The sequence below is a fragment of the Pollachius pollachius genome (assembly GCF_949987615.1).
Source record: "Pollachius pollachius genome assembly, chromosome: 1".
Lineage (NCBI taxonomy): Eukaryota > Metazoa > Chordata > Actinopteri > Gadiformes > Gadidae > Pollachius > Pollachius pollachius.
The window spans coordinates 26,650,830-26,676,567 of record NC_136934.1 but is presented as its reverse complement, the minus strand read 5'-3'; the positions used below and the strand labels follow the sequence as shown (position 1 = coordinate 26,676,567).

The 25,738-nt window shown below is 41.2% G+C and overlaps 1 protein-coding gene across 1 annotated transcript in view; it reads left to right on the top strand.

Annotated features, from left to right (window-relative positions):
* Positions 1–25,738, top strand: part of coro1ca (coronin, actin binding protein, 1Ca) — a 65,435-nt gene that overhangs the window by 7,568 nt on the left and 32,129 nt on the right. The window contains exon 2 of the mRNA XM_079751557.1: positions 8,825–9,024. Coding sequence (XP_079607683.1) covers positions 8,827–9,024 — 198 coding nt within the window. The 5' untranslated portion in view covers positions 8,825–8,826. The remainder of the gene's footprint in view (positions 1–8,824; positions 9,025–25,738) is intronic.

Here is a 25,738-nt window from a genome sequence, read left to right as displayed (position 1 = left end):
GCGGTTTCAAATTCAGTGTCACATTTTATTGTGACTCTCATCTATACCAACTGTTTCCACGTGTGCGCGCATGCGTTCGATGAGCACGCTTTCATGCTCTTCCATGTATGTTTCTGTATTTGTCGCGCATGTGTAGACGTAAAGCAGGGTGATAATGACGTAAATAACTGCCGTAAAGAAAACTGACAGTGGGAACGATGGAGGGAAATATCTATTGATTGGCATTTTTCTCTCGTCCCCTGATTATATATCGTCATATCGCACAGCCCTACTTGTATATGCAAAGCTCATATCCCTTTTTCAGATGTCTTACAAAAACATACACGAAATTCAAGGATCTGTGGCACATGGTGTCTTAGAGGCGTGGGAGCTGGAAGGCATTGAGGTGAAAAAACACCACCTTATCTCATTGTTGCAAAAAAGCAGTGGAATGCAGCTGGAATCTGATTACAATGGTGGTCCACGGCCTTGGCTACAGGAAGGGGATTTAGGTGGTGTTTCATGCGTTCTTGGTGACAAAAGACCGCTGGTGTGTATGCAGAGCATTGGGGTTTTGTGTCCAGGACCAGGAGGATGACTCTACACTATGGGAACATCTGTTCCTCTCAAATAACATTTCGCTTTAGCATTAAGAGATGTGTTATAATGAGAACACTGTCCATTCTTTTAGATAATTTCTCTAGGCAGTGTCTGTTATTGCGAAGCAAAGGAAATGCACATGGATATTTTTATTAGTTGGTTTTACAAAATAATCTCTTGGAGGTTAACTGACAAATGTGTGTTTAATTGCCTACTACTGTGCAACATTCCATGCGTTGGGTCATAAGCCTCTTTCTGCTCGTGGAACCTCTGGCTAGACTGCTAGGTGATAAAGAAGAATTACGTTATTTTGAGCAGTCGTCATAGTTTTTTATGCAATGTGTTAAGGAGATGATTGCGATGTGTATTGGCCCTGTTTCCAGTTGTTGTGTAACCTAATGCAGCAGCTTATTCACATGTGGACAAGGAAGCACACAGCTCAGAGAGAAGATAAACATAACAACTTATTATCAATACTGCATATCATGTTAAGGGATGCTACAAAGACAATACAATAATATATATGCTTGTAGGTGCATAGTACTTCTTGGTGTCATTGACGTCTTTGATAAAAATATATTTCTGGGGTATTCTAGACCAGTTGTTGTCCAAGGCAAGGATCGTATTATCTTGCCCTTTACCAAAATTCCCTGTTAAGATTCTCCAGTAAGAAATATTAACCCAGTGGTCCATTATTCCTGTCCATGTGAATGTAGGCGTTTTTTCTTTTTGTGTGACATTGTCTTCAGCTACCTCCCTGGGTGTAGTATCCCAGCATTGCAGCCTCTCATTGACAAACCAGTTGGAGTACAAGTAGCCATTGACAAGACGGGGCAGCCCCATTCTGAACTGGAATACATTAACATCAACATGAAGGGACTGGAGCCAAGTGATTGGCTGTTGCCTTTCTTGCATTACTGGGCTTGAATCCTATACTCTATGGCTATACAGTGCATTTTAAATGTATTGGGAAAAAATTATTAATATTGAGCTACACTGTTGCTCAAGACAGGGAAAACAATCCTTCTGGAATGCACTGAATGCAATCTTTCGTGCCTTTATTTATTGTTTTTGTATATTTAATTGTACACAATTGGTTTTTCCAGTCTCTTTTCTCAATGCAGACTTGCATAACATTTAGGACAACGCCCTATTTCATCAGTACTGAAAATGATGTTCTGACAGTCTTCCCTTAAGGAGGCACGGATCAAAAGCTTGTCGTATCTGTATATTGCTTGCTCCTACTGACATCATATGGGACATATCATTGACACAGGGCAGGAGTCGTATAATAGCCTAAAGCGTCCTCAGTGGTAAACATCACATGCTAATATCAGATTTTGCACTGCAGTATGTGATAAGACTAGCGGACTATTGAGAGGAACGCATTTGCCAGCCAAAGGCTATCATGTCCCCTTTAGAAATGCCCAATGTCCCCACGGAGACGGAAACAGCCTCAAAGAAGGTTGCTGGGATGTTCTGTCCCACTGCTCCCATTTCCTGCCAGTCATTTCCTCAGGGCTGGTGGTCGCCCCGGCCTATCAGTGGAGGAAAGACGCATGGTTTGATCCTGAGTGAGCCTGCATCCTTCTGCCACATCAGCTCCACTGACACTCAAAAAATATAACAGGTATATACTGTAACTGTACAGGGATAACCCATCCTCACCACACCGGACCGGAGCAGACATGCGGTCTGCTGGGGAGCTGCACCTGGGTCAGGCCACTGAGCCACGTGATCCGTAGGTTGCATCAGAATCTGTTCAATAGATCAAAGGGCTTCTCCTTCTGACAGCCTGTGATTGTTGGGATCCTGTTGGTTATATCTGCATGATTTTTCTTGGATTGTTTTGCGGCAATGTGTTTGCCAAATGCTCTTTTGGGTTTGTCATGGTGACTAGCAACCAACACACTTGAGAACAAGCAGGGACTCGTCATTCAGCCTTGTGCAAACACCTTTATTATTTGCTGGAATATCGTTCATTTTTGGTGGTTTAAGCTAGCCAGAGTATGCTGTGTACTCTGTGTGGAAATATTGCTTCCATGTCCAGCCTGTCAACTGGAAACCTTATCTTCTTTACAGGGTTGACAGACCCATATCTAAATCTTCACGTGACTTAGTGTGTATGCCTCAGCGTTTTACAATCACCACACCCATGTCATTGCCTCCATTTTCAGCCCAACCCTTGGCCAATGTTAGAATTACGGGGAAAAACGTGAATGGTGCAATGATAAATCAAACATGATGGAATTCTCCTTCAAAGATTGTTTCATTTGGGGTTGACACTAAGGTTTCAAAAGCACTTGCCCATCGGGCAAGTACAGGTCATGTTCGACTTGCCCGAATGTTATTTTCACTTGCCCAAAATAAAATCAGAATCATGAACGGGCCTGTTTTTGCCAGGCACCTGGCCTCATTTTGGGGAACTCAGAAAACTCATCCTAGCTCAGACTGAAGCTGAATGTTAGCTTCCACATATGTACGTGTTTAAAAAATAACAAACTTCTTAAACTTCTCAAACTTCAATTTAAGAAGAGGGGAAGCCTCTTCTTAAATTGTTATTTGCGAGTTTTAGTCCAAGAATGATATGGTTTAGATTGTCGGAATCAGCGGAGGCTCAGCTTTAAATATATGGTTTGTGCAGGTCCAATTTCGTGAAAAAGGTCGCTATTGCTGTGCATATGCACAGTTATGAAACCCAAAACCGTGTTCTTGCATTTGCATGACTGTAAATGATTATTTTGACTATCCTTGGTAATCTGCTTTAATCTAAAGTACTTCCAAACCGCACTCCTCCATCACTACTCCGTCCACCTTCTCTACCTAAACCGGTCGTGGCGACGCTGCACAGAGATGCTAGCTGTGTTGGCTAACCTTTAGCCAACACCATCACACAGAGCATTAAGACTAGTGTCGAATCACTGCCAGAGACCGCACTACGAGTGAGTGACAGGAGGCGGGGCTATGTTCGCGCTGTAGCGCTGTGTGTCTGTTAACTCGCTGTCCGAGAGAAGAGAAGACAGCGCGCTGATCAATTGCAAATATATCTATTTGGTGTGATTTTGCGGAAGAAAATTGTTGTTCTGCAGTTTTTAGAAACTCTTAAATAAATAGCCTTTATATGAACAAACCCTAAAAAATGCACTTGCCCTTTCGGGCAACCAGAAATCATCTCAACTTGCCCAACTATTATTTTTAGTTGCCCCTGGCAAGCGGGCAACCGTTAGTGTCAACCCCTGAAAATTTGTGTCCTAGCCGTTGAACAACAATTAAAAAAATGACTACGATATTGCTCTATATCACTGGGCCTGTTTCCTATGAACTTGTAGTCCATCTGTACATGTGATGAATTGCACAGCACATGCGATGGGGCCATGCTTATACGGAATTCCAGTGGGAGGTTGTCACAAGTCCATTGTACATTGAAGACACTAAGGTTTTCACAGTGTAACCGAAACTTTGTTTTATGTATAAATACCTGAGTTTTGTCTTGCGCAAAATGTCTCAGTGTAACTTTGCATGCCATTGTCTAGCTAATGAGTTGCTGGTTACAGTGGATAGCAAACAAGATCTCTTGCACTTAATCTTCTTAACAGAAACAATATAATCTTTGGAAAATCATCTTAAATCAATATGCTATCTCTCAGTAGTAGCAGGAAACGTATCTATGCTTTATTTATAATGTTACAAATTGAGTGTGTAGGTCTACATGATCTTGAACAAAACACGGCACTTTTGGCTACACTAATACTAACCATTAATGTAATGAAGCAGTATTGAAAAACACACATTTTACCCAAATCTTTGCCATTGTGTTGTTCATGATCTAATACCAAATTAAATGTGCAATGAATTGTATTTCTCTTCCATCTATTCCATCCATCACATTTCAGTTATTGAATCCAGAAAGTAATTTAACATGCTATAATAGAAAGGGGGATTAAGAAATTGATATTTGAAAATATTTATTTGAACATATATTGTTGTGCTATTGTAATTATTGGGGAGGGAAATGCTTTGTATGTGTCATAAGACCAGCCTTTGCATCAGTGATGGTGATTGGTTCCTGGTAGTGGCTGGCAATTACAGAAGCGTATGATAGATATTGAGGCTTCCCTGTTGCACATCGAGCAGAGCATGGTGTGACTGGCGCTCAGCCCTCAAGAATATTTTTTTGAGTAATCTTCCATATGCCACATGCATGTACTAAACAGATGGCTGCAGTTGATTAAGTGGATTTTTCTTAATAACTATGGTTCTATGTGTTTTGAATGATGATGCTTCACTGCATTATATTTTATACATTTAATGTTTTTATTTTAATTATTTATAAAGGAGTTTTCGGAGTTATGTTCTAAAAGCAGCCATTAGGAAATGCTTTTCAAACAGCTGCAGCTTATGTGTTTGATCAGTACTGCTGTTGTGAAGCCTTGGACGTTTACACCATAGAAGGCATATTGGACTACGTTAATGGAACCCAATAGATTTTTTTGTCTTTTTTGTTTTTACATTCCTTCCCTGTTGCTAAGCAACCTTTCAATGTTGGTAAACTAGGCCTGCAGACCTGTGTAACTGGGCAGAAAAGTCTAGTCCAAGTGTCTGCTACAGTCATGAGTCACGGCTCACACCCCGCTGACCACAAAATGTGTTAGCTCAACTAGCCTAAAATGCAGCGGGGCGAACCATGTGGAAAGGCTGGTTGAGACATTGAGTCAAATCTGTTCTGGTAAGAATAGGACATTTCAAAGGGAGTTGGACATCTGTTTTCCTCAACGTAAACACTTCTTTCATGCTTTTGTAGATCATTCTAAGCAAACCAAATAGCTTTTAAAAAATGTAAAATGTCTCATGATTGATTTAATATCGGATCCTTTTTTCGTCGTATAGCAGGATCATGCATTTTGGTGAGCTGAATTTGTTGCAATGAGGGGGATCTAAAGTAGGTGAACCCCCTGTTTCAGTTCCAAGTGGAACGCTGAGATTTAAAGAAGATACATTTGTGCTAAGAGTTCTAGGAAGGAGGGTAGGTTGTGTTATCCCTATGGCTATGACCCATGGCAACTTTGTGAAACTTTTTCTAGTACAATCCTTGCTTATGAGCCTTATAATGGGCGATGGTGTATATGAAATATGCCACACACACTTGGGAGTTATATTAGTGTCTGATAAGCTTAACCCTCTTTGGACAAGGCCGTGAACATCATCCGCTGCACAGGTGGAGCTCATAACTAGTGCTGCACGATTCAGTGAAAAAGTCATATTGCGATTATTGTGGACAATAATGCGAAATTACCGATTGCCATATAATAAACAAATGGTGTAATGAGTCTACTTGCTTGGTTATCAAGGAAAATGCACACAGTTTACCAATAATTTTAAAATGTTTCTTTCTCTCAACTCAAACATACAAACTTAAACTAGCATAAAAAATACAAAAACTAAAAAATGTGTACAGTACTGTTTTCAAAATAACAATATTTTACAAAATTAGATAAATAATAAAAAATATATCTTTTTCTAAATAAAGGCATTTCTGCTGTGCAAACTTTTCGGTTTTCTCAATAGTTCAACTAAATAAAATAAATAAAAAAATACATATAATATATATATATATTTTTTTTATTTAATCGCAGCCTTTTGCAGTTATACAATCGCAAAGGCTGATATCGCGATTTGCGATTCGATTAATCGTGCAGCACTACTCATAACATACTATGGCGTTATGCTTCAAGTTTCCAAGAAGCTTAACCCTCTCTTGGATGCAGACATAAAAACGAACTGCTGGCAAAACTGAGCTCAACACATCCACACCCACCGTGGTATTCTACTAGTGTCAGAGAAGCTAAAGCTAAACCCTCTTTAGACCAGGCCATGAACATAAACTACTGCACAGACAGAGCTCCACACATCCAGGCATACCTCGGCACCGGTGTCCCTCAGTCGTGACCTTTAGTTCCTCGGAAAAGGTTTTATTTTTACAAACTGCTTGGCAGAGACTTGGCTACAACATTTTTTGTTTTAGTCCTGGTTTCTCTAAATTATGGTATTATTTTACTAACACAATAGCATAGTTTACTTCATTGACTATCTTATAAGACATATAACCATGTTTAATTAATATTTTAAAAAGGGTTTTAAGTTCACTGTCCTTTTAAGTTTCCTTTTCTAGTCTCCCTGATTATTAACTTTATCAAAGCATCAGATTGGCAGGGTAGAGCAGTTATAAAAACCTAATAAGTTTGACTTTGACCCATCATCAATCATGAATGTATGCGCGTAAGCAAATTGTAAGTTCGACTTTAGGATTTCTTTTTTACAAAAGGAAGATCATTTGTCAAAGAGTGTTTTTAAATTATTTATATTAAACAACTGCTGCGGTATGGAGTAAGAGGACTTTTAGGCCTGAATCTATTTAAAGGTTTTCTTAGTAGGTGTTTCTGTGTATTACCCTTGCTGAACCTCTAAAACAATCAACAGTGGAGAGGAGGGGGCAGATACCCCCTCCTCTTCCCCCCCAGTCACAAAACGACAAATTTTCTTATTAACTGATTCTTCCCAGGCATGTGTCCAACAAAAAAAGTATATTTAGCATTAAGAAGCCGGTGTGTTGCCAAACTGGTCGACATTTCCAACGCCAAAAGAGGATGGGGTCCCAAAATAAGCGCACTGAGCCGAGATTAGCCGTACCTATTTTCCGGTACTCATCCGTTGGGGTAACAAGCGGTCTGAAAGGGTGCCAAAAAGATGGAGCTACACACGCCGTCCGTTGATTGGTCAACAGAATCCTCACTTCCGTGTGAGAGGGGATTAAAAACAAATAAACACAGTACCCGCAAGGTATTTCTGGACAACGTCGAATGCTTTCTTTAATGAAGAAAATGTTGTGCAAAAGTTTGTCGTCCTTCTTGGACACCCTACATTTTTGCTCTTTGTTTAATGAGTCGCGTTCTTCTTTTCTCATTGAATTTATTAGCAGGCTACACTTTGTCGGGCTGTTATGATGTCACGATGCTTACGTAGCTGATGCGGCTATCGCCATCCGGTTTAAACCCCGCCATACCATAAGCGTACTGTCGGTGGAGGATACGCGAGCCGCACCTAACCGTAATGCACCTAACCGCACTTAATTGTACCACACCTAACCGCACCGCTCGGTGGAAACACGCAATAACTCAAACTACTGAATTCTGTGATCTGAAATGACAATGTTGTCATTGTGATACCTGAAAAAACAGGGACATTTTGATTTTCGGAATCATGTGGCCTAAAAGGTCCAGAAACCATGTCGATTCGTGTTTAAAAGGTGAATATGGCTGTTCAACAGTTCTTCTATGAATGCATTCACTCTGAACTAGCTTTAATTCAGAAGAACAGGCCATGACCAAACCTCCACATATAGGTAGAGCTGCCTGCTATGATTTTAAGTTTCCCTTTAAACTTTCTATATGCAGCAACCTCCTCTCACACTTGGCAACAAATTTTGACCAACATGCATACATCAAACTTAATCTCCTGGTCTCCAATTGGTTCTGGGAGTTGCTGTGGAAGTGAAGTGACGCTTAATGTTGTCTTGTCATACCAGTTTAACAAGAATAATTTACAACATAAATATCTCCCGTTAAGGCCATCTTTCCTGGCCTGCTCAATGCTATTGCATTATATGTTATGTTATAGTCTGTAATTTTGTATTTTAGTTTGTCTGCAAGTGCAGATTAATTTGTTAGTAATAGTTGTTTTTTACTTTTCATGTTGTTGTTGTTTTTTAACTATTCGTTTGGGTATGCTGTTGGTAATTGGGAAGAATTGCTTATATGGAAATAAGAAATATTAAGCTTTGAATCTTTAATTTAATGCCTAATCCTCCACCTTCTTGTTCACTCATTTCTGGGTTAATAGCACATTAAGAGGTGACTGACAGACAGTGAGTGATCTGTGTGAAAGCTCCCAGATGCCCCGAATCTGTTCCACTGGCTTCATTGTGGATGCTTGGATGCCTTTCGTCAAAAAGAGACTGAATTTATATTATATAGTATGTTTTGTTGAATATACATGCAAGGATAGTATGTTGTAGATAAGGCATTAGCGCCTTACAAATTGAAATAGTCTAATTAATCACACGTGTATTTGCTACACACCAAACATAATGAGGACTTATATTTGAAAGCTTTGAGAAGGACACAAAACAATGTTTCGCAATGGCTAGAGGGTTATTTTGCTAACCTTATATTCTCTCTTCCCAACATAGATATGTTCAGACGAGTTGTACGACAGAGCAAATTCCGTCACGTCTTTGGTCAACCGGTGAAGAATGACCAATGCTACGATGATATCCGGGTGTCGCGGGTCACCTGGGACAGTGCCTTCTGTGCAGTCAACCCCAAATTTGTTGCCATAATTATTGAGGCCAGTGGTGGCGGAGCGTTCCTGGTTCTTCCTCTATCCAAGGTAAGTCTGCGAGATTGCCATGACGATGTGAGAGTGCTGTGAATGCTGTGGAAAATTGTTGAGATACCAGTTTGAAAAGGTGTTGGAACCCATCCCTGACATGGTTAAGCCCCACTCTTAGACTAAGACCAGAAAATTGTGATGGTCTCATTTTCGAAAATCTTAACATTGCTTAACCTGGAATGCGGCCATGTAGGTTCACTGCATGTTCTAGCATGCTCTCAAACATCTGCCACATACTACTTGAACTAGTCATCGCTTTTGCAGCACTGTTCGTGTTGAGAATTACACATTGGCTTTGTACCATAACAAAGAATTTCAGTTCTTTGCCTTGTTTCTTGTATTCATAACACATTATAAAATTGTAGTGTACTAGTTTCTAGTTTTGCAGCTACAGTAGATGGTATTGTGTTTCCAAAGGATCATAAAAAAATGGAATATGACAGATTGATTTTCAAAGTGATGCAACATTCCCTGATGGTCATTAAAGACAAAAGTAAGCCAAACTAGTCCAGATGTGGGCCAGTGTCCATGTGTTGGAACACGCTACGTTGTGCCTCCAGCTACATACAAGAGCAAATGCCTTTCCTATGACTCTTTTTTTGTTTTTGTTTTCATACAGCTCAGAATCGTATCAGTCCCTACAAGCTCTTTAGGAGCATGTCCTCAATAGCAAGTTGAAGATTAATCAGTAGTCAGTGGCAATATCAGATTATCCAGGTTGGAGTAAGAGGGAGATATGTTATGCTATCCTTTTGAGGGCATTGTGTTTTTTTCTTGATACTCCTTGGGATTAAGGTGTGCCTACAGATGGCGTGAGATGATTGTATTACCTACAGGGGGACATGCATGGTCCACCTAGGATGCTGAACATAATCATTCTATGTCATCTAAATGAGAAACTGAGTTTCTGAATGCAGATTAATTCTACTTCGCCAGGGAGCGGGTTTATGGACGTCTGAAAAAACAGACTGCCGTTGTCAGTAATAAAAAAAAAGGTCCATGCCGTGGATTGTTGGTACAGTAAATAAACCTTTGCATTCCCTGGTTGTCTTGCTAAAAAGTGCTGACCTTGTTGTGGCTGATGGCTGGTTCATCCAGGCTTTGGTAAGAACAGGTACAGTACACAACAGAAGCCATCATCCTCTAACAATCAGCCTGCAGCAGAGGCCTCTGCCTGCATCTGACTTCCTCCATATATGGACCTTGTAGGGGCTCCAGGTTGGCTGCGTTGGCTGCCCTCAGGTTGGTTTGAGTGTTTGGCTGTAAACAATTATTTAGGACAAACCTTGCATTTCCTTTTAATGCTTTGGGTTATTAGGGTGTAGAAGAGGTCAGGCACTCTGAAACCACCAAGTGTTCTCTTTGTAGGCCATTAATGAGTAGAATTCCGTGAAACTAGAGGTTTTCAAAATGAGGTGTGCCTCACTTTGAAAGGATCCAACAGTCAGGAGTGGGGGGGGGGGCCTTTATCGAGAATAAGAAATGTGATAAATGATTTAAAAAACACATTAGTCTCAATGTGAAAAAGATATTGCTTAACAACACTATTAGGCGCCCAATGTTTCAATGAAAACCATGCTCCAGATCACAGGTCACATTCTAGGGAGGACGGGGGTATGGGGACTGGGGGGGCTTGTTTGTGCGAGAGACTAAAGACTCTGTACTACATTCAATTATCTGAACAGTAAATATTAAATAATCGCACTACTATAATAGCAGGCCTGTCGCACCAGTTACTCAAGTTAGTCATGTGCCAAGCAGCCTGCAGCTCACTCACACACAGCACCCGCAAACGCATACATACACCGCAAGCACGCACATACACACCGTATACACACACCGCACGAACATACACGGAAACGCACACACGCACGCACGAGCGCGCAAACACCGCATGTCACGACAAAGGCAGCGACACACTTGCCGAGGTAAGACGTTATGTTTTTAAACATAACCGCTGCGCCATCGACACACGTGCAGTTAAAAACACACACGCACACACCGCAGCGACACTCGCCTTTAAACATAAAGGCTCCGCCATCGACACACGCACGCACACATATCGCAGCGACACTCCCCCAGGTAAGACGTTATTTTTTTAAGCATAACGGCTCCGCCATCGACACACGCGCAGGTAAGAACACACACGCATGCGCACACACCGCAGCGACACTAGCCCAGGTAAGACGTTATGTTTTTAAACATAACGGCTCCGCCATCGCCACCTCGACAAGCAACGGCAAGTCGTTCATTTTGTAATATAAAAACCGTTAAAATTTAACATTGCGCCGACCGGCATATCAACACACAAGTGACGTGATCTTAAAAAGACAGTGTCCCTATAACACAAAGAAAACATGTCAATAACACAGTTTTGTGAATTATGTCTATAGAGTCCACCACAAGACTACACTTTGTTGCTCAAATGTAATATTACCCTCCTCCTTGAGCCTCCCGAAATGTTTTGCGATATTTATATCCCACTTCCCCCCGTGGACTGTTTTAGTTGTTTTATTTTTCTTATGTTTTTTGTGTATGCTATGTGCGATTATAGGCTACTGCTGCCTGTCTTGGCCAGGACACTGGAAGAGATGTTTAATCTCAATGATGATTATTATTTTCAACTAACCAATAGTAGTTGCCTTGCATTTTATAATGTCAAGGCACTTTTCATCCCTGAATAACAGTAAAAGCTATTTAATAATTAATTTGCATGCATACAATACTACACTTTCCATTGAACAATTACCCCTGTTACCATAAATTTACTAATTTTATAATGTAATCAAATGCTCACACACTAGCTGCTTTCAGACACACGTGTAAGTCCTGATATTCTCCTAATGGGCCGTATGTGTGAACAACATATCCTGACATTTGTACCCTGAAAATCTCCTGAATAATTTTCTCTGTAGGAAATGTAAATACCTTACATGTGAAAGTCGGTATTTCTCACACCACTTCAGTGGGTGTGTTGATGACGCTTCTGCATGTCATTGAGTGACCACCTAAATGATAATCAGCCTGTTGCCTTTTGTTCGCTGAATGTTTAAAAAATATTAAAATCTTGGCACTGCTTTTAACATCTTAAACCCGAGCTCCCCTTGGGGCGAGGGCAGCTGCGCCAACGTGTGCTGTAAACAGCTGTAAACAGCACCACCATGCTCCAACATGTCCATGGTGCATACCCACGTTACGGGAAGAAGCTCGGCTAAAAGCCCATGATAACCATTTTTACCTAAACAAAACACAATTCTAACACCAAGCAACTAAAAGAACCCGTAGCAAAACACGCAAAACATGCATGCGCGCATACTGGCCGCCGCCGATTTCGCTACTTCATGCCACCCACACAAACTATATGACATAAAAACTCACTGAACTAGCAGCCAAAGAAGGGCAAAATAAATAAACAAATAAAAAACGTTATACAGTGTGATACTTTTGATTGGCGAATGGTGTTTTTTTACATTGATTTGGGTCCCTCAATTTGACTGTCCCTCGACTCTATTGGCTCTGACGGTTCGGTAGAGGGGTCAATCATCCAAATTGACGAATGCATACCCAATACATCTTCCCGCGTTTCACTGGAAGGTCAGCATAATTTGCGCCTGAAGCGCTGAGAACATTCTCAGAGCAGACACTCCGGCTAGAAAGAGACATACGCTCCTACAACACGCTTCTTACAACGTTTACATTCCTAGTTAGCTAGTAGTTAGCTAGTTATACTTTTCCTATTCCTACTTTTCAAATAAATAATGGCAGGCAGGAGAAAGACCTTTACGTTTGCGGAGGCATTTGCTATCATTACTAGCGACAGTGGGGCTACTGTAGTCCCTCTCGAGTCCTCGTCTGACGACAGTGACATGCTGTTGCCAGAACTGGACACGGATTAATTGTACTGCAGGAAGTGCCAGGTCCCTTTGTGCTTCACTTCCAAAAAGAACTGCTTCCAGCAGTGGCATGACAGCCCTTAGTGTATATAGTTAGTTTTAGTTAGTTAGTTATATTTGTTCAAAGTTGCTCCAGTTGGAGTCGAGCTTCATTTTGATTGTATGGTTTTCTTTGACTGGGAAAATGTATAGAGATCTGGGTAAGTATTTTCGAAACAAGTCAAAACTGTTGAATTTGGATGGAATGAATACCTATAGTGATATGTCAGTGAAATAAAATTTGTTTTACAGTCTGGTACCTTAGAAAGGTCAAATGGCACTGATGGTGCCCAAAAGTGCCCAAATGGCACCATTTAGTCGGCCTGGACCTACCTGTACTAAAACCTCTCTAAAATCACTTTATTCACTTTATTAGCATTTATTCTGGAACAGGGTACTCATCAGATGTTGTTATATGTTTCCCTTAAGGTTCTGGGCTACTATCCCATAGTTTCAAGGTGGTATTCACTCTAAATAATGTGTTTTCTCTAGGCGAAAATTGACATTTCTTACTATGTTCTAGCTGAATTTACTCTGACACAGTAACATCTATATTGATTCTGACACTTCTGCAGCCACCTCACAGGTGTTACCTTCTTTTTGAAACCAACTTTATTCATATAGCCCTTGTAGTTGTGGAGGCATACTCTATTCATTTTGGGCATGTCATTTCGGGCAGGAGGCCTGTGAAATAGGCCTAGGGCTTAACAGGTTAAGAGTCATTTGTGGTGAACGAATGTTATACGTTGTAACATTATAGGCACAATGTTATTATATTGTGCTTTCAGAAATTTGTTACATTATCGACTGAAGTTTCCACATTATTGCTATGGGTTAAATTACAGCTAGAGGTTGAGTGCATGCAACGCGCGCACGAAAACTCTAGTAATAATAATAATATACAATTAGTAAATGAAACAGTGAATTAATTTGTTCATTTTTAACTATACAAATATTTAAAAATAAGTAACTTGCTAAACAACATTGTTTCAGTAATAACTGAAACAAGAACAGTCAAAGAATTTGTGCAATTTTTGACTTTTGAAAAACAACATTGTCAAAATGTGCGAAGGTGATCACAGTCACTACAGGCTATCTCCGTGGTTTTAAAAATAACAATTCAAGGGCCCTTTGGTAATTGCACTCTTTTACAGGTGGACCATTTATGCTTATTTCCATGCAGGCTGTAAGACTTTTGCCCTGCAGCAAGGGTGTAGCCATGGTTTCAACATTGGGGGGGACAATTTTCAAAAATTTTGAACATGCATTCATCTGGTGCACTCTGAGAGCAAAATCTCAATACCTAGCACCTCATTTTGAAGACCTTTTTAGGTATGGAACCAGGGATGGCAGTCTGGGAGTGTGGAAGACTTGAAATTAGGAAAAAGTTGACACACATATACTTCAGAGCTCTGTTTTCCTTTACTTTTTAAATTAAATAAAGCATTTTGTCCTACTCAATATTACAACCAATCCAGTCAGTTCTTTCACAATATATTCATTGACGTTTTGTCTTTCTTACAACACACACACAAACAAACACCTGCACCATCACAACAAGGACACACAATCCATCCATTTTTACTTCCATTTGCCAATGTTGAGTAAAACCCAGCCAGGTGCATCAATCTCATGGACCTAAATAGAAGTCACACCAAAACTTTGGGGTTTTGTTACCCCTCAGAAAACATAGATTTTCTGATATTTTCAACCACTTGTTTAATAAGTACATAGATGAGTTTCAAAGAGAGCGCACTGAGCTAATCTCATGGTGAAACCATTAGCCGTATTGAGTGATGCACTGCTAAAGAATTAGACATGTCAAGGACATAACCTAAATATTTTCTGATTAGTTATAGATTAATCTATACATTATAAAATGTTTTGTAACTTTGAATGAGAGTTGACTTAATAATTATAAACGTTGAATAAATAACAATTACTATAATGCTTAGTCTACAGGTTATTTAGGCTCCATGCAAATTTTTATATATATTTATTTCATTTGAAGGTAATGAATCATCTTTTTTCACCAGAAGTCACTATGGAACCATTTAAGCAGACTATGTTCCATTAAAGCCCACCTCATGTTTTTCAATAGGAAGTCCATGTTGTCAGACCAATTCTCACTGTAATGAAATGCCAGGCTGTTCATTTTAAGACTTGATTACATGGGGTTATATACATCAAGATTATACATTGTCCAAAGTATTACATTTATCTTAGTATAATAGATTAAGCTAATTTGTTCACAGTAAGATAATTACTACAAAAATAAGAAATTACAGCACCAGTCTAAGATAGTAGAGGAATAGGCTTAATGGGTACCTTTACCCTAACAAAAAAAGGTGATTAGGGATGAAGCATGGGTTGGAGGTGAGTGGGGGAGCTTCAGGCTGGAGAGAGTGAAGCAGGCAGGCTGGAAGTGGAGATCCACAGAGCATTACAGGCAGAAAGAAACAAGGATTGAGAAATACAACTGGTGAGAAAACTACTATCAGGTGTTGAATATACGAGAGCCTGGTACACATATCTACCACTGAAATTGAAGCATGATCCAACAGCTTCATAACTTACCTGTGTTTTTGAACGTAACACGCCACTCATTTGCTGTTGTTGATATTATTGATGCCGTGGTCATATAAAAAAGACGGTTGATGACCAATGCAATCGAGTGACAACTGACAAGTCACTGTCACCGAGCTGCGCATGCGGGGACGAATCATAGATCTATCCCATTGGCTAGCTAGCCCGAAGAGCCATATTCCCATTGGCTGTAAGGGCTGTACATGGAATCGGATTGAGTCATTCAGGGTGTGCACTGTGCAGAGATGCATTCAGGGAAAGGAGTGTACTTCAGGGAAACCGTAAGTGTTCTACCCATAGAAATATTGAATTGCTATACACCTATTCCCAGCGATTTATTGGGGGGGGCATTTTTTTTTTCATGTCCTGATATTGACTGTTTGTGTTCAATGAAACCCCTACCTACCTTTTATATATCCACTATTTGAATTTAATGATCACATTATTGTGGCATCCTATCCAAAGAACTCTACTGCAAAACCGTTGACAGGTCAACTTCAGTCCCTGTAGTCAGAGCTTGCTGATGCGTTGCCATGTCATACCAGCAGGCTGCTTGGCATGTTTATGCTGCCTCACACATCTCAGCAGTTCTGTCATTTGTTAGCTCACTAGGTAGAGGCATTATATGCAAAGTTTCAAGGTTGCTGGTTCAAGACCCACAGTGTTTAAGAGGTTAGCCTTCTTTCCTTTGGTGAATTTCCCATTTGCTGATCGATAAAGTGTGATCTTACCTAGACCTTAGATAGACCGATATGTTTTTTTCCTGGCCGATACCGATTATTAGTAGTCAAGGGGGCCGATAACCGATATTTGGAGCCGATATTCATTTACAGAAAAAGGGAAAAGATTGGCGTCAAAATTTTGAATAATACAAACTCCAACACTTAACTTCATTTATGAAGTTGTTTAATAAACACAACAGCTTATCAGATTTGCAACATAACACAATTTAAACAAATAAATGGCTCACTAAAATTTTCCTGAACTGAACTGAAATATTAATTTTTTACTTATCTTTCTTTTAAGTTCAGACAAAAACAAAAAGTGCAGGGTGTTCTAATGAAGTTAACTGAAAATTTAAATAAACAAATAGTTCCCTAGTTAAACAGCCATTATTGCCCAAAAGTTTTCTTTGCTGTGCTTTGCTGTCAGTTTCTGCAGCTTCTCATGTGGCTTACACACACACACACACACACACACACACACTATTCTCTAGCCATCCCCTCATCATGCTTCCCTGCAACAAAACAAACTGAATTTTACTCTCTCACACGCACACACACACACACACACTTCTTACTTTTATCACTGACTATTTCCCTATCAATATTATCAGCAACCTTGTTTCAAGTGATTAAGCTGTTAAAAAACCCTAAATAGCCTACAGCATCTTCACTTTAATAATCAGTGTTTATCATAGGAACAGACAGCTGCTGCTAACGTATTGGGCCTCACAGTAACGTTAGTAGCCGTGGGCTGTAGAGTTTCGCTAGTCTGCTGAACGTCTAGAGCCAGAGAATGAGAAAGCGGACCGCTGGGCTAACGTTACGCTAAAAGCTAATCAGCCTTCACCTTAAAGCCTAAATGGCTCGAGGGGTTCCGTGGTTACCCAGTTGGATAGCGCATTACGCAGTTGTAGAAGTATAACCACCGCTTAACGTGCTTCCCTGCAACAAAACTGGACTGAATTGAGTTTATTAAGTTTTTACTCTCACTCACACACAGACTTCTACTATCACAGACTATTTCTATATCGATATTATCAGCAACCTTGTTTCGAGTGATTAACAGGCATGCCTGGACGCCGGACTGCGAGCAGAGCTGCCGCTTATGTTTATGTAACGTTAATGGGCTCACAGTAATGTTACTAGTAGTTGTGAGTTGTAGAGGACTGGGATGTTTATTACAATTTCGGGAGAGTCTGCTGCCTTAACTTACCTCGAAACCAAACCAGACAAAACCTTTTCTCCTCTCCGCCGTTTGTGTGAGCACTGTGCATGCACAGCTTTCACTGCTGATTGGCTGTTACCCGTCGTGGCTCTGCGTGTAACCAATCAGATGGTGCTGTGGGTGGGACAATGCTGGAGACAGCGTAGTGACAGCAGACAGAGACGCGCGGCTGCATCATAGCCAAAATAACCCAGTTTTAAATTGATCTCTTATCGGCCGTCTAGTCAAAAAAAAAGGCCGATGCCGATATGCGTCAAAATGCCGAATATCGGCGCCGATAATCGGTCGATCCCTGATCTTATCTCACAAGTCTCTGCATAGCAACGGAACCATAACAAGAATATGTGACCCCTTCTCCTGATCTCCTCCCTGTGGGTGCCAATAAGCAGCTCTTTCTGACTGACGGTGTCACTGGGAAATGATGTGTTTGCAGAACAAGGTTTGCATTAACCACTGGATTTAAACGTGGGCCCTGGCTAGTGTTGCACGGTATACCAATACTAGAAAGGTATGACGGTACCCTCACGCAAAAAACGATACGAAACGCAATTGTTTTAGCATCGATACTTTCGAAAAAAAATGAGAAAATATGAAAGAAAAAAAGACTGAACGAAAGGACTTGCACATACACAAGCGGCATCAACTCTCGGTCATGCTCCTTGCACGCAGAGGCTAGTCAGTGGGCGTGCCCCTCAGCTCGCACTCAGCCACAGCAGCAACAGGCAGTTCACTGAGCGAGTGAGAGTGAGACCATGTCCACACCAGTGTTGGTCAAGTTACTTGGAAAAAGTAATTAGTTACTGATTACTGATTACTTATCCAAGAAAGTAATCCAGTTACTTTACTGATTACTTATTTTCGAAAGTAATTAGTTACTTTACTAATTACTTTACTTAGTTACTTTTCAAAAACACACTAGCTTTACACAACCTGAATACGCTTTTTTAAAACTTGTTTTTATTAGTCTCAATCTTTTTAACTATGCACATTGCAAACAAAAAAATAAATTAAATCCAACAGTCTCTCATTTAAAGAAAATCGTTTTGGTGTGTATACACACCTTCATTCGAATAGATGTAAATAAAATACAGCAATAAAACAATAAAACCAAAGTCTCTATTAACAATTACATCTTTTAACAGTTGCAGTGCAGAGAGGAGTAAGGCGTTTACCAAAACAGAAAATGCTGTTGCATGCCACATTTAGGCTGTTCTAATGTCAAAGAAGAGTATGTGTTTGAACTGTGTGTGTGTGGAAGGATGTGTTTCTCTGAGTGTGTGGATGTGAATGTCAGTGTGTGTGTGTATGGAGGGGGCTGCCTCTATGTTTGTGTGGGATTGAGGTTTGCTTCAATGTTTATGTGATGTGTGTGTATGTATGTAGAGGGATTTGTTACTGTGTGTGTGTGTGTGTATGTGTGTGTGTGTGTGTGTGTGTGTGTGGAGGGGATCTGACCCCTGTCATATGTCTGCAGGTTCAGGCAAGCGGAAAAGTGTGTGTGTTAGTCAAGTCTCATTTTATGACAAGGCCCTATGTTTTTTTTGTTTTCTTTCGGAGTGAAACAGTGGTTATACCGCATCAGCAGAAGCTCTTCAAACCTCCGAGCAGAGAGCCTGTTCCTTTTCGGGGAAAGCATCAATCCACCCAAACTGAACAGCCGTTCAACTGGTGCACTGGATTGAGTTGGAGAGTTGTATTTCATGTACATCTTTTTGAGGTTTGGGAACTGATTTAAAATCTCAAGCTCATACCCAGACCTTAAATAGTTAGTTACTTCTTTTTCTGCTGAGAAGCTTTCTGTGGGTTGGTTCTCAAAATCAAAAAAGTCCATTTCAGCTGGGCTGGCTGGCAGTTGGGACACATTAGCATTGTCCGCTGCAGGAGCAACTTTACGACACTCTCTTATCAGAAGCTCCTTCACATGCTCTCTCCTACGCTCATCTCTCAGCCATCTAAGTTTGAACTTGGGACAAGTGGCCGCTGCAAGAAGTCCCTCTTGGCTATCCAGTACAGGATCAAAACGAATCTTGATGGCCTGTAAAATACAATACGATATAAACAAGAATATATTTATTTTTCTATATAATCTGCTATTTTAATTATTCTGTGATCTTAACTGACCTAAACCATCTCATGCCCTATCAATACTTTATGAGATTTAATTATCGTTGAGGTTATTTTGAACTCTTTATTTTAATCTTCTGTTGATGTTATGATTAATATTTATGATTAATGATGATCAATATCCCTGATATTTAAATTGTATCATTTTAGTAATAGTACTCACTGCTTAAAACAAACAAAGTGTAACATCTGCCCACCATGAATGGTATAATAATTTAACAAAACCACCCAAATCAATTATTAAACTATAATCTTACCTTTACAATGGCATCTGGAAGGCTGGCTGTCATTCAGGAGAGGTCATCTTTCAGGGCAAGTGTCTTTGACATCAGGCTTGTGAGCGTTGGTAGTAATGTCCCATAGGTGCACTCATCCCCTTGTAAGATGTCGAGTGCTACTGTCAAGGGCTTCATCACAGTGCAGTATTCTTGCAAAAATAGGTACTCCCTTTCATTAAGGCACTTGATTCCCAGTTTTACACACAGGGGATTCAGCTCGTTCATTGGAATTGTGATGATTCTGGAAATGGCCTCATACAGGGAATTCCACCTTACGGATGTGGGTACCATTAGCTTCCTGCGGCTGACTTCCTCCACCTGTTCAGAGGCCAATGTTGATCGACTTGCTTTAGTCCAGAGAGCGGTGCATTTTGCAATACTACTCCTATTTACAGCCTTGTTGTCTGCACAGGAATTTAGATGTTTGTCAACATCGCTTGTTGAAATCAGATTAATTGTGTGTGATGCACATCTGTAGTGTGGAGGAAGGCTAAACTGTCCATCACCAGATGAAAGAACTTCTACTACATCTGTAAAAGTCGGTTCCTCGTCATCACCTGCTTCATCATTTTCAGATTCAGACTCCAAATTACAGGGCTGACATACTCTGAATGCTTTGGCAAAATTTGATGCATTATCCGTTACAGTGGCAACAACTTTGCTATGCAGTTGATATGATGAATGAATTTCTTCGATCTCTGCTCCAATTACATCATAGGTGTGCCTGCCTCTAATTCTCTTACATGCTAGCGCGGCCTTGTTGCGTTGTAAAGTGGAATTAATCCAGTGAACCGTCACTCCCATAAAACTTTTATTATTCTTCGTCCAAATGTCAGCAGTAGTGGAAACAAAGTCTACTTCTCCGAGTGCAGCCTTCAAATTACCTTCCATTATGTCGTATTCTCTCTCAAGGTATCCTGCAAATGACTTTCTCTGCGGCAGCTTGACACCGCTTTTGGTTGGTATTTTTTCTAGGATGCTTCGGAATGAATCAGAGTCTACAGTGGAAATGGGCAACATGTCCTCGACAATATAGCGAGCGACAAGCTTCTTCAGTTCAGCGGCACTAAGTCCTGTCGCTGACGCTCTTAAGTCTATTTTCACCTGTTTAGCAGGAGAGGGTCCCTCTGTTGCTGCAGCGGTCATGTCGGGATTTCGGGGTGTCTCATTGAATTTCACATTCTTGTGCCGGCTTGCTAGGTGCTTGCTCAGATTTGGGAATTTTTGGGAAGTGGAATTTTTCGCTGTAGACAAAATCTTTCCTCCCACGCAGAGTGTACAGCAGACGTTAATGTTTTTTGCATCTTTTACAGAGTCAAACTCAAAGTAATGTCTGAACTTCCATGAATTAAATGCTCCATGTTCGCTCTCTCTCCCGCACGCCATGTCTTGCACACTCGTGTCTGTTGTTTACTTCTAGACGTCGCGCCGCTATAGGCGACATCATTGTCACGAGACAGTCTCACAAAGCAAATGCGGCAAAATCCCAAATTCATTTACTGTCTTTGGCAAAAATAAATCACGGTTTAGTAACGTAGTAACGCAGGCTGCTTGCAGGAAAGTAAAAGTAATCAAATTACTATTTTTGCAATTGTAATCCCTTACTTTACTCGTTATTGGAAAAAAGTAATTGGATTACAGTAACGCCTTACTTCTAACGCGTTACTGCCCATCACTGGTCCACACTAACCCGGGTAAATATAAAAACGCACATTCGCAATAAAAACGATCTCCGTCCACACTATCGTTTTCATATCGTTTTTGGAATGTTTTGCATCCACGTTCCACAGTAATGATTTTGATAAACAGTTGTTGTCATGGTAACGCGACTCCCGCCACGCCTCTCTGTTTAGATTACAGGTGCGCGATCAGCTGATAGTTGCAGTTGATCAGCTGGCTAATCATTTTCACTCACAAGCAAAAATATTGCTCAAACCAAAAGTACAAAGGTGAGTGGCTTTTTTTAGGAATGCCGCTCCAAGTACGGTTTGAACTGGCGTCTTTGCGTTTTTTTCCCATCGCTTAAGCACAGCAAGTACAGCGCTCGCCTTCGGCGTTAGATTAACGAATATGTTTGAGACAATATGTCGAGTTGTAACTGGAGATACAAAAGTACATTGTACAGAGAAATCATCATTCCCATTTCACCTGCCATTTTTTGATGAGCGTAGCATCCTGGCAACCAAACGTCATAGTTTCTGAAAGCCTCTGTCTACCCTGACCACACTACAACGCAAACCAAGCATTTTCACATTTATCCACCTCAGCGATCGTTTTTGAAAAGCATTGTTTCAGTGTCGGAATTCGCCATATTAGTGTGGAAGGAAGGGCTGAACGAATAAATATTTTTGCGTTTGTAGATTTACCCGGGTTAGTCTGGACAGGGCCTGAGAGGCAACGAGATGGTGACAGGTTCGGAAGTGCTTGCCGACAGTCCTCGGCTTGTGGGGAAAAGGACGGGAGAAGTGAAATATGGAGTTATTGTATATAACGGATCAGTGATCAAGTGTCCATGTAAACGCGGCTATTGACACTTCTGATTCGATTAAATTTCTAATCGGAATAGATCTATTCCTATCATGCAAATCCGAATGTACTGTATATATGGCATTTACAAAGGTGGTAAGCGTGCGTCCGTATGTCTCTCATGCACAACCGTTATGTTGGTCTGGACTTATATGAAATATGTAAGGGATAATGTTGTACAGAACGCCGCTCATTATCGGGAAAATAAGCCCCGACAGGGCGAACCGGACCCCGACGCGAAGCGGAGGTGTCATGCTTCGCCCTGAAGGGTATTATTTTCGACCAGCGACGTTTTATACATTATCCCGCTTATTACACGGCTCCTTGCCAAAACAAAACAATATCTTCACCCGGTGTGTCTTTTACAATTACCATTCATAGTGTTGATCAGCAAAGAAATAGTGTGCCAAAGACGTTGACGTTGCTTAGCAACCTGACACACTGGGGTTAATAAGTTACCGGACTACTTGCGGAGTGATAAGAAAGAGGTGAATCAGGCAAAAAATCCACTTCCCTTGACAGCGGTCTAGTTCGGTGTGCATAAAAGTACAGACGGACCAATTGCGAACTACTGCAGCAGCTGATGCCATCTCTCTAAGTTAAAAAGTAGCCGCAACCACCCCAAACCAATCGGAATAAGTGTATACATGTCGATTATAGCAGACTACACCACCTCTTCTATTCCACATGGAATTCTATTCCGATTGAGGCGTATTATATTTATTAATACGCCTTAATCGGAATACAATCATCTGATCTGTAGAATTAATTTATAAATGTAATTTGCTCAAAAAGCAGAAAAGGACCAAGCTGCTCAAATTTAAACCATAGTGAGACAGAGCTGGACCATTATTCATCTCTTTTCCAGATATTTTAGATTTTCACCATGGTATCGGTTCAGTATCGAGTATCGAGGTATTTTCGGCCAGGTATCGTATCAAAGTCATAATTTTGGTATCGTGCAACACTAGCCCCGGCATAGACTTTCAAAGTTTACAGCAAATCCCTGGGCCAATTTCCTCAAGTAAGATCCCAAGCGAATTATCTTTTAAGTGGAATAGTGGAGTTTTTCTTGAAGTCTGCCTAGAGGCTCATAGTTGGAACATAGACCCAAAATGTTGAACTGTTGTTAAAGGTTGATCAATGGAATTAAACAATGAGAAAACAAAGATTAATCTCATGAGGCTGTGTTGAGGGTTTAAATATTTAGAAGCACAAACCTGCATGTTGAGATTACCGTGGTCAAGCAAGCTTGTAATTCACAAAATATGTGAGTGCTTCTCTTCTTTAAAAATAACTGGTCTTTGTTATCACCTCGGCCCATCTGCTTGTAGATTACCCTCAGGAAGCTGGTCTCTGGCATTAATGTATGCCAAGTCCTGTTATCAAAAGATAATAATGAACCAAGTGCATTATCAAAACACTGCATTGCCAGCAGGACTCTGCTGTCCTTGGGAATCCCAAATGTAATTACAACTAGTTGTATGTATTAAGCTAGAAGAGGCATTGATATCAAAATGTTTTTTTGCACATGGTTGTATTATGGGGGGGGGGGGGACCTTGGGTGTGGCTATTCCGATGTAGCCTAAATGTCTATGCTAGCCGCATGATAAATGACCATGATTTGCTGCAATCTGAGATATGAAGCACCTTGCGCAGTTCAATGCTCCCATTAATGCTGCTGTCTGCTGATGGAAGAATAGCTTAGTCCTGTGCTTCGGATCTGAACCGCGTCCCACACTGAAGGCCACAGTTGAGTTTGAATCAGTTGGGTCATATCAAGGTCCCTCACTCCCTCAATAAGCGCCCCCCGCCCCCCCTCCGTGTTTCTTTCTTTAAAGCACACTCACGAGCCCCACCCCCAAGACAAGCAAGGATCTGGCTGCCTGCCCCATCTGCGCAGGCTGGTCTCCCACAGCCTGTAGACACAGCTGCTGGGGGCCTTTGTTCCTCACAGCTCCCAGTGCTGAACTCCAGTGAGAGACACCCCTTCCCGACCCCTTCCTTAATATGACCAAGATTAGGCCTAATTTTTGAAGCTTTAAGTAGGATTCTGTTAGTTACTTATTCATGTGCATATATACAATACTGTTGCATCTAGCTGTAAACTATCATCTCTAGAATGTGTGAGCTGATCCCCAGTCCCCAAAGGTTAGACCAGCATGGGAGCTGACCAGGTCCCTAATGGTCTGCTCTGACCAGCAGAGAGCTGACTGGGTCCTCTGCTCTGAACAGCAATGAGCTGACCGGGTCCTCTGCTCTGACCAGCAGAGAGCAGACCGGGTCCTATGCTCTGACCAGCAGAGAGTTGACCGTGTCCTGTCTTGCTCTTTTGGCCCTGGTGGTTCTGACCTGAAGAGGTTTGTCCATCGTGACTCAGTCCAGCTGCCAGTCGCTGCTGCTTTCAGAACTACATGTGGCTCTGGTGGTGTCATCTATCCTTTCTTTCGCATGCTTCCTCTTCTCCTAGCTGGACACCCAGCTCATTTATTTCCTCCCTCATCTTCTTTGAATGAGGCCCTGGGAACCACTTCCCGCTAGCGGAGATGTTCCATGAAGTCTGAGCCTCCATGAAGTGCTGCACGGTGCTGTTGTGATTGATCCCTCCCAGGGTGTTAAAAAAACAAATTTGAATCAGCCACTTGTGCAATTTACATTGCAGAAGTCTGATTAGTGTATCATCTGCTGAGGCCACAATATCTTCATTTTTTGACACTGCATGCACTGGGCACCATTGAGCACATGAAAGCCTCTCCGGGTCATTATTTCACCATTATGCACTAAAGTTTGGAGTGTAGTAGAGCATTACTACAAAGCAATGCTTCCCCTCAACACTAAAGTCCTGTCCCATGTACACCGTTCTAACACTGGCCTTTGTACACAAATGGACCATTGGATTGGGATGTATGTTTGATTTGGAGCACGCACACACACACACACACACACACACACACACACACACACACACACACACACACACACACACACGTGTGTGTGTTAGAATCCGACCTGCTGTGCAACATCCTCTTTTCAGGTATATGGAAATGTACATATGACATGCTAAATGCAAAGGTCTTAACCTTCCCTCCAGAGTCTTTGCTGTTGCGCTGCGTCTCTGCTGCTGTAGAGTCCTGCTGACTGCAGACTTTACCATATATGGTCATTTACTGCTCTGTGCCTGACAACCTTCCAAAACCATTTCCTTGTTGCCCTGCCATTGGCTGCTGCTAGCAATGCCGATACACATGAACTCTGGGATAGGCTGAGAGAGGAACAGCAGGCAGGATGGCTGAATCGCTTCAAGCCTTATCTAGC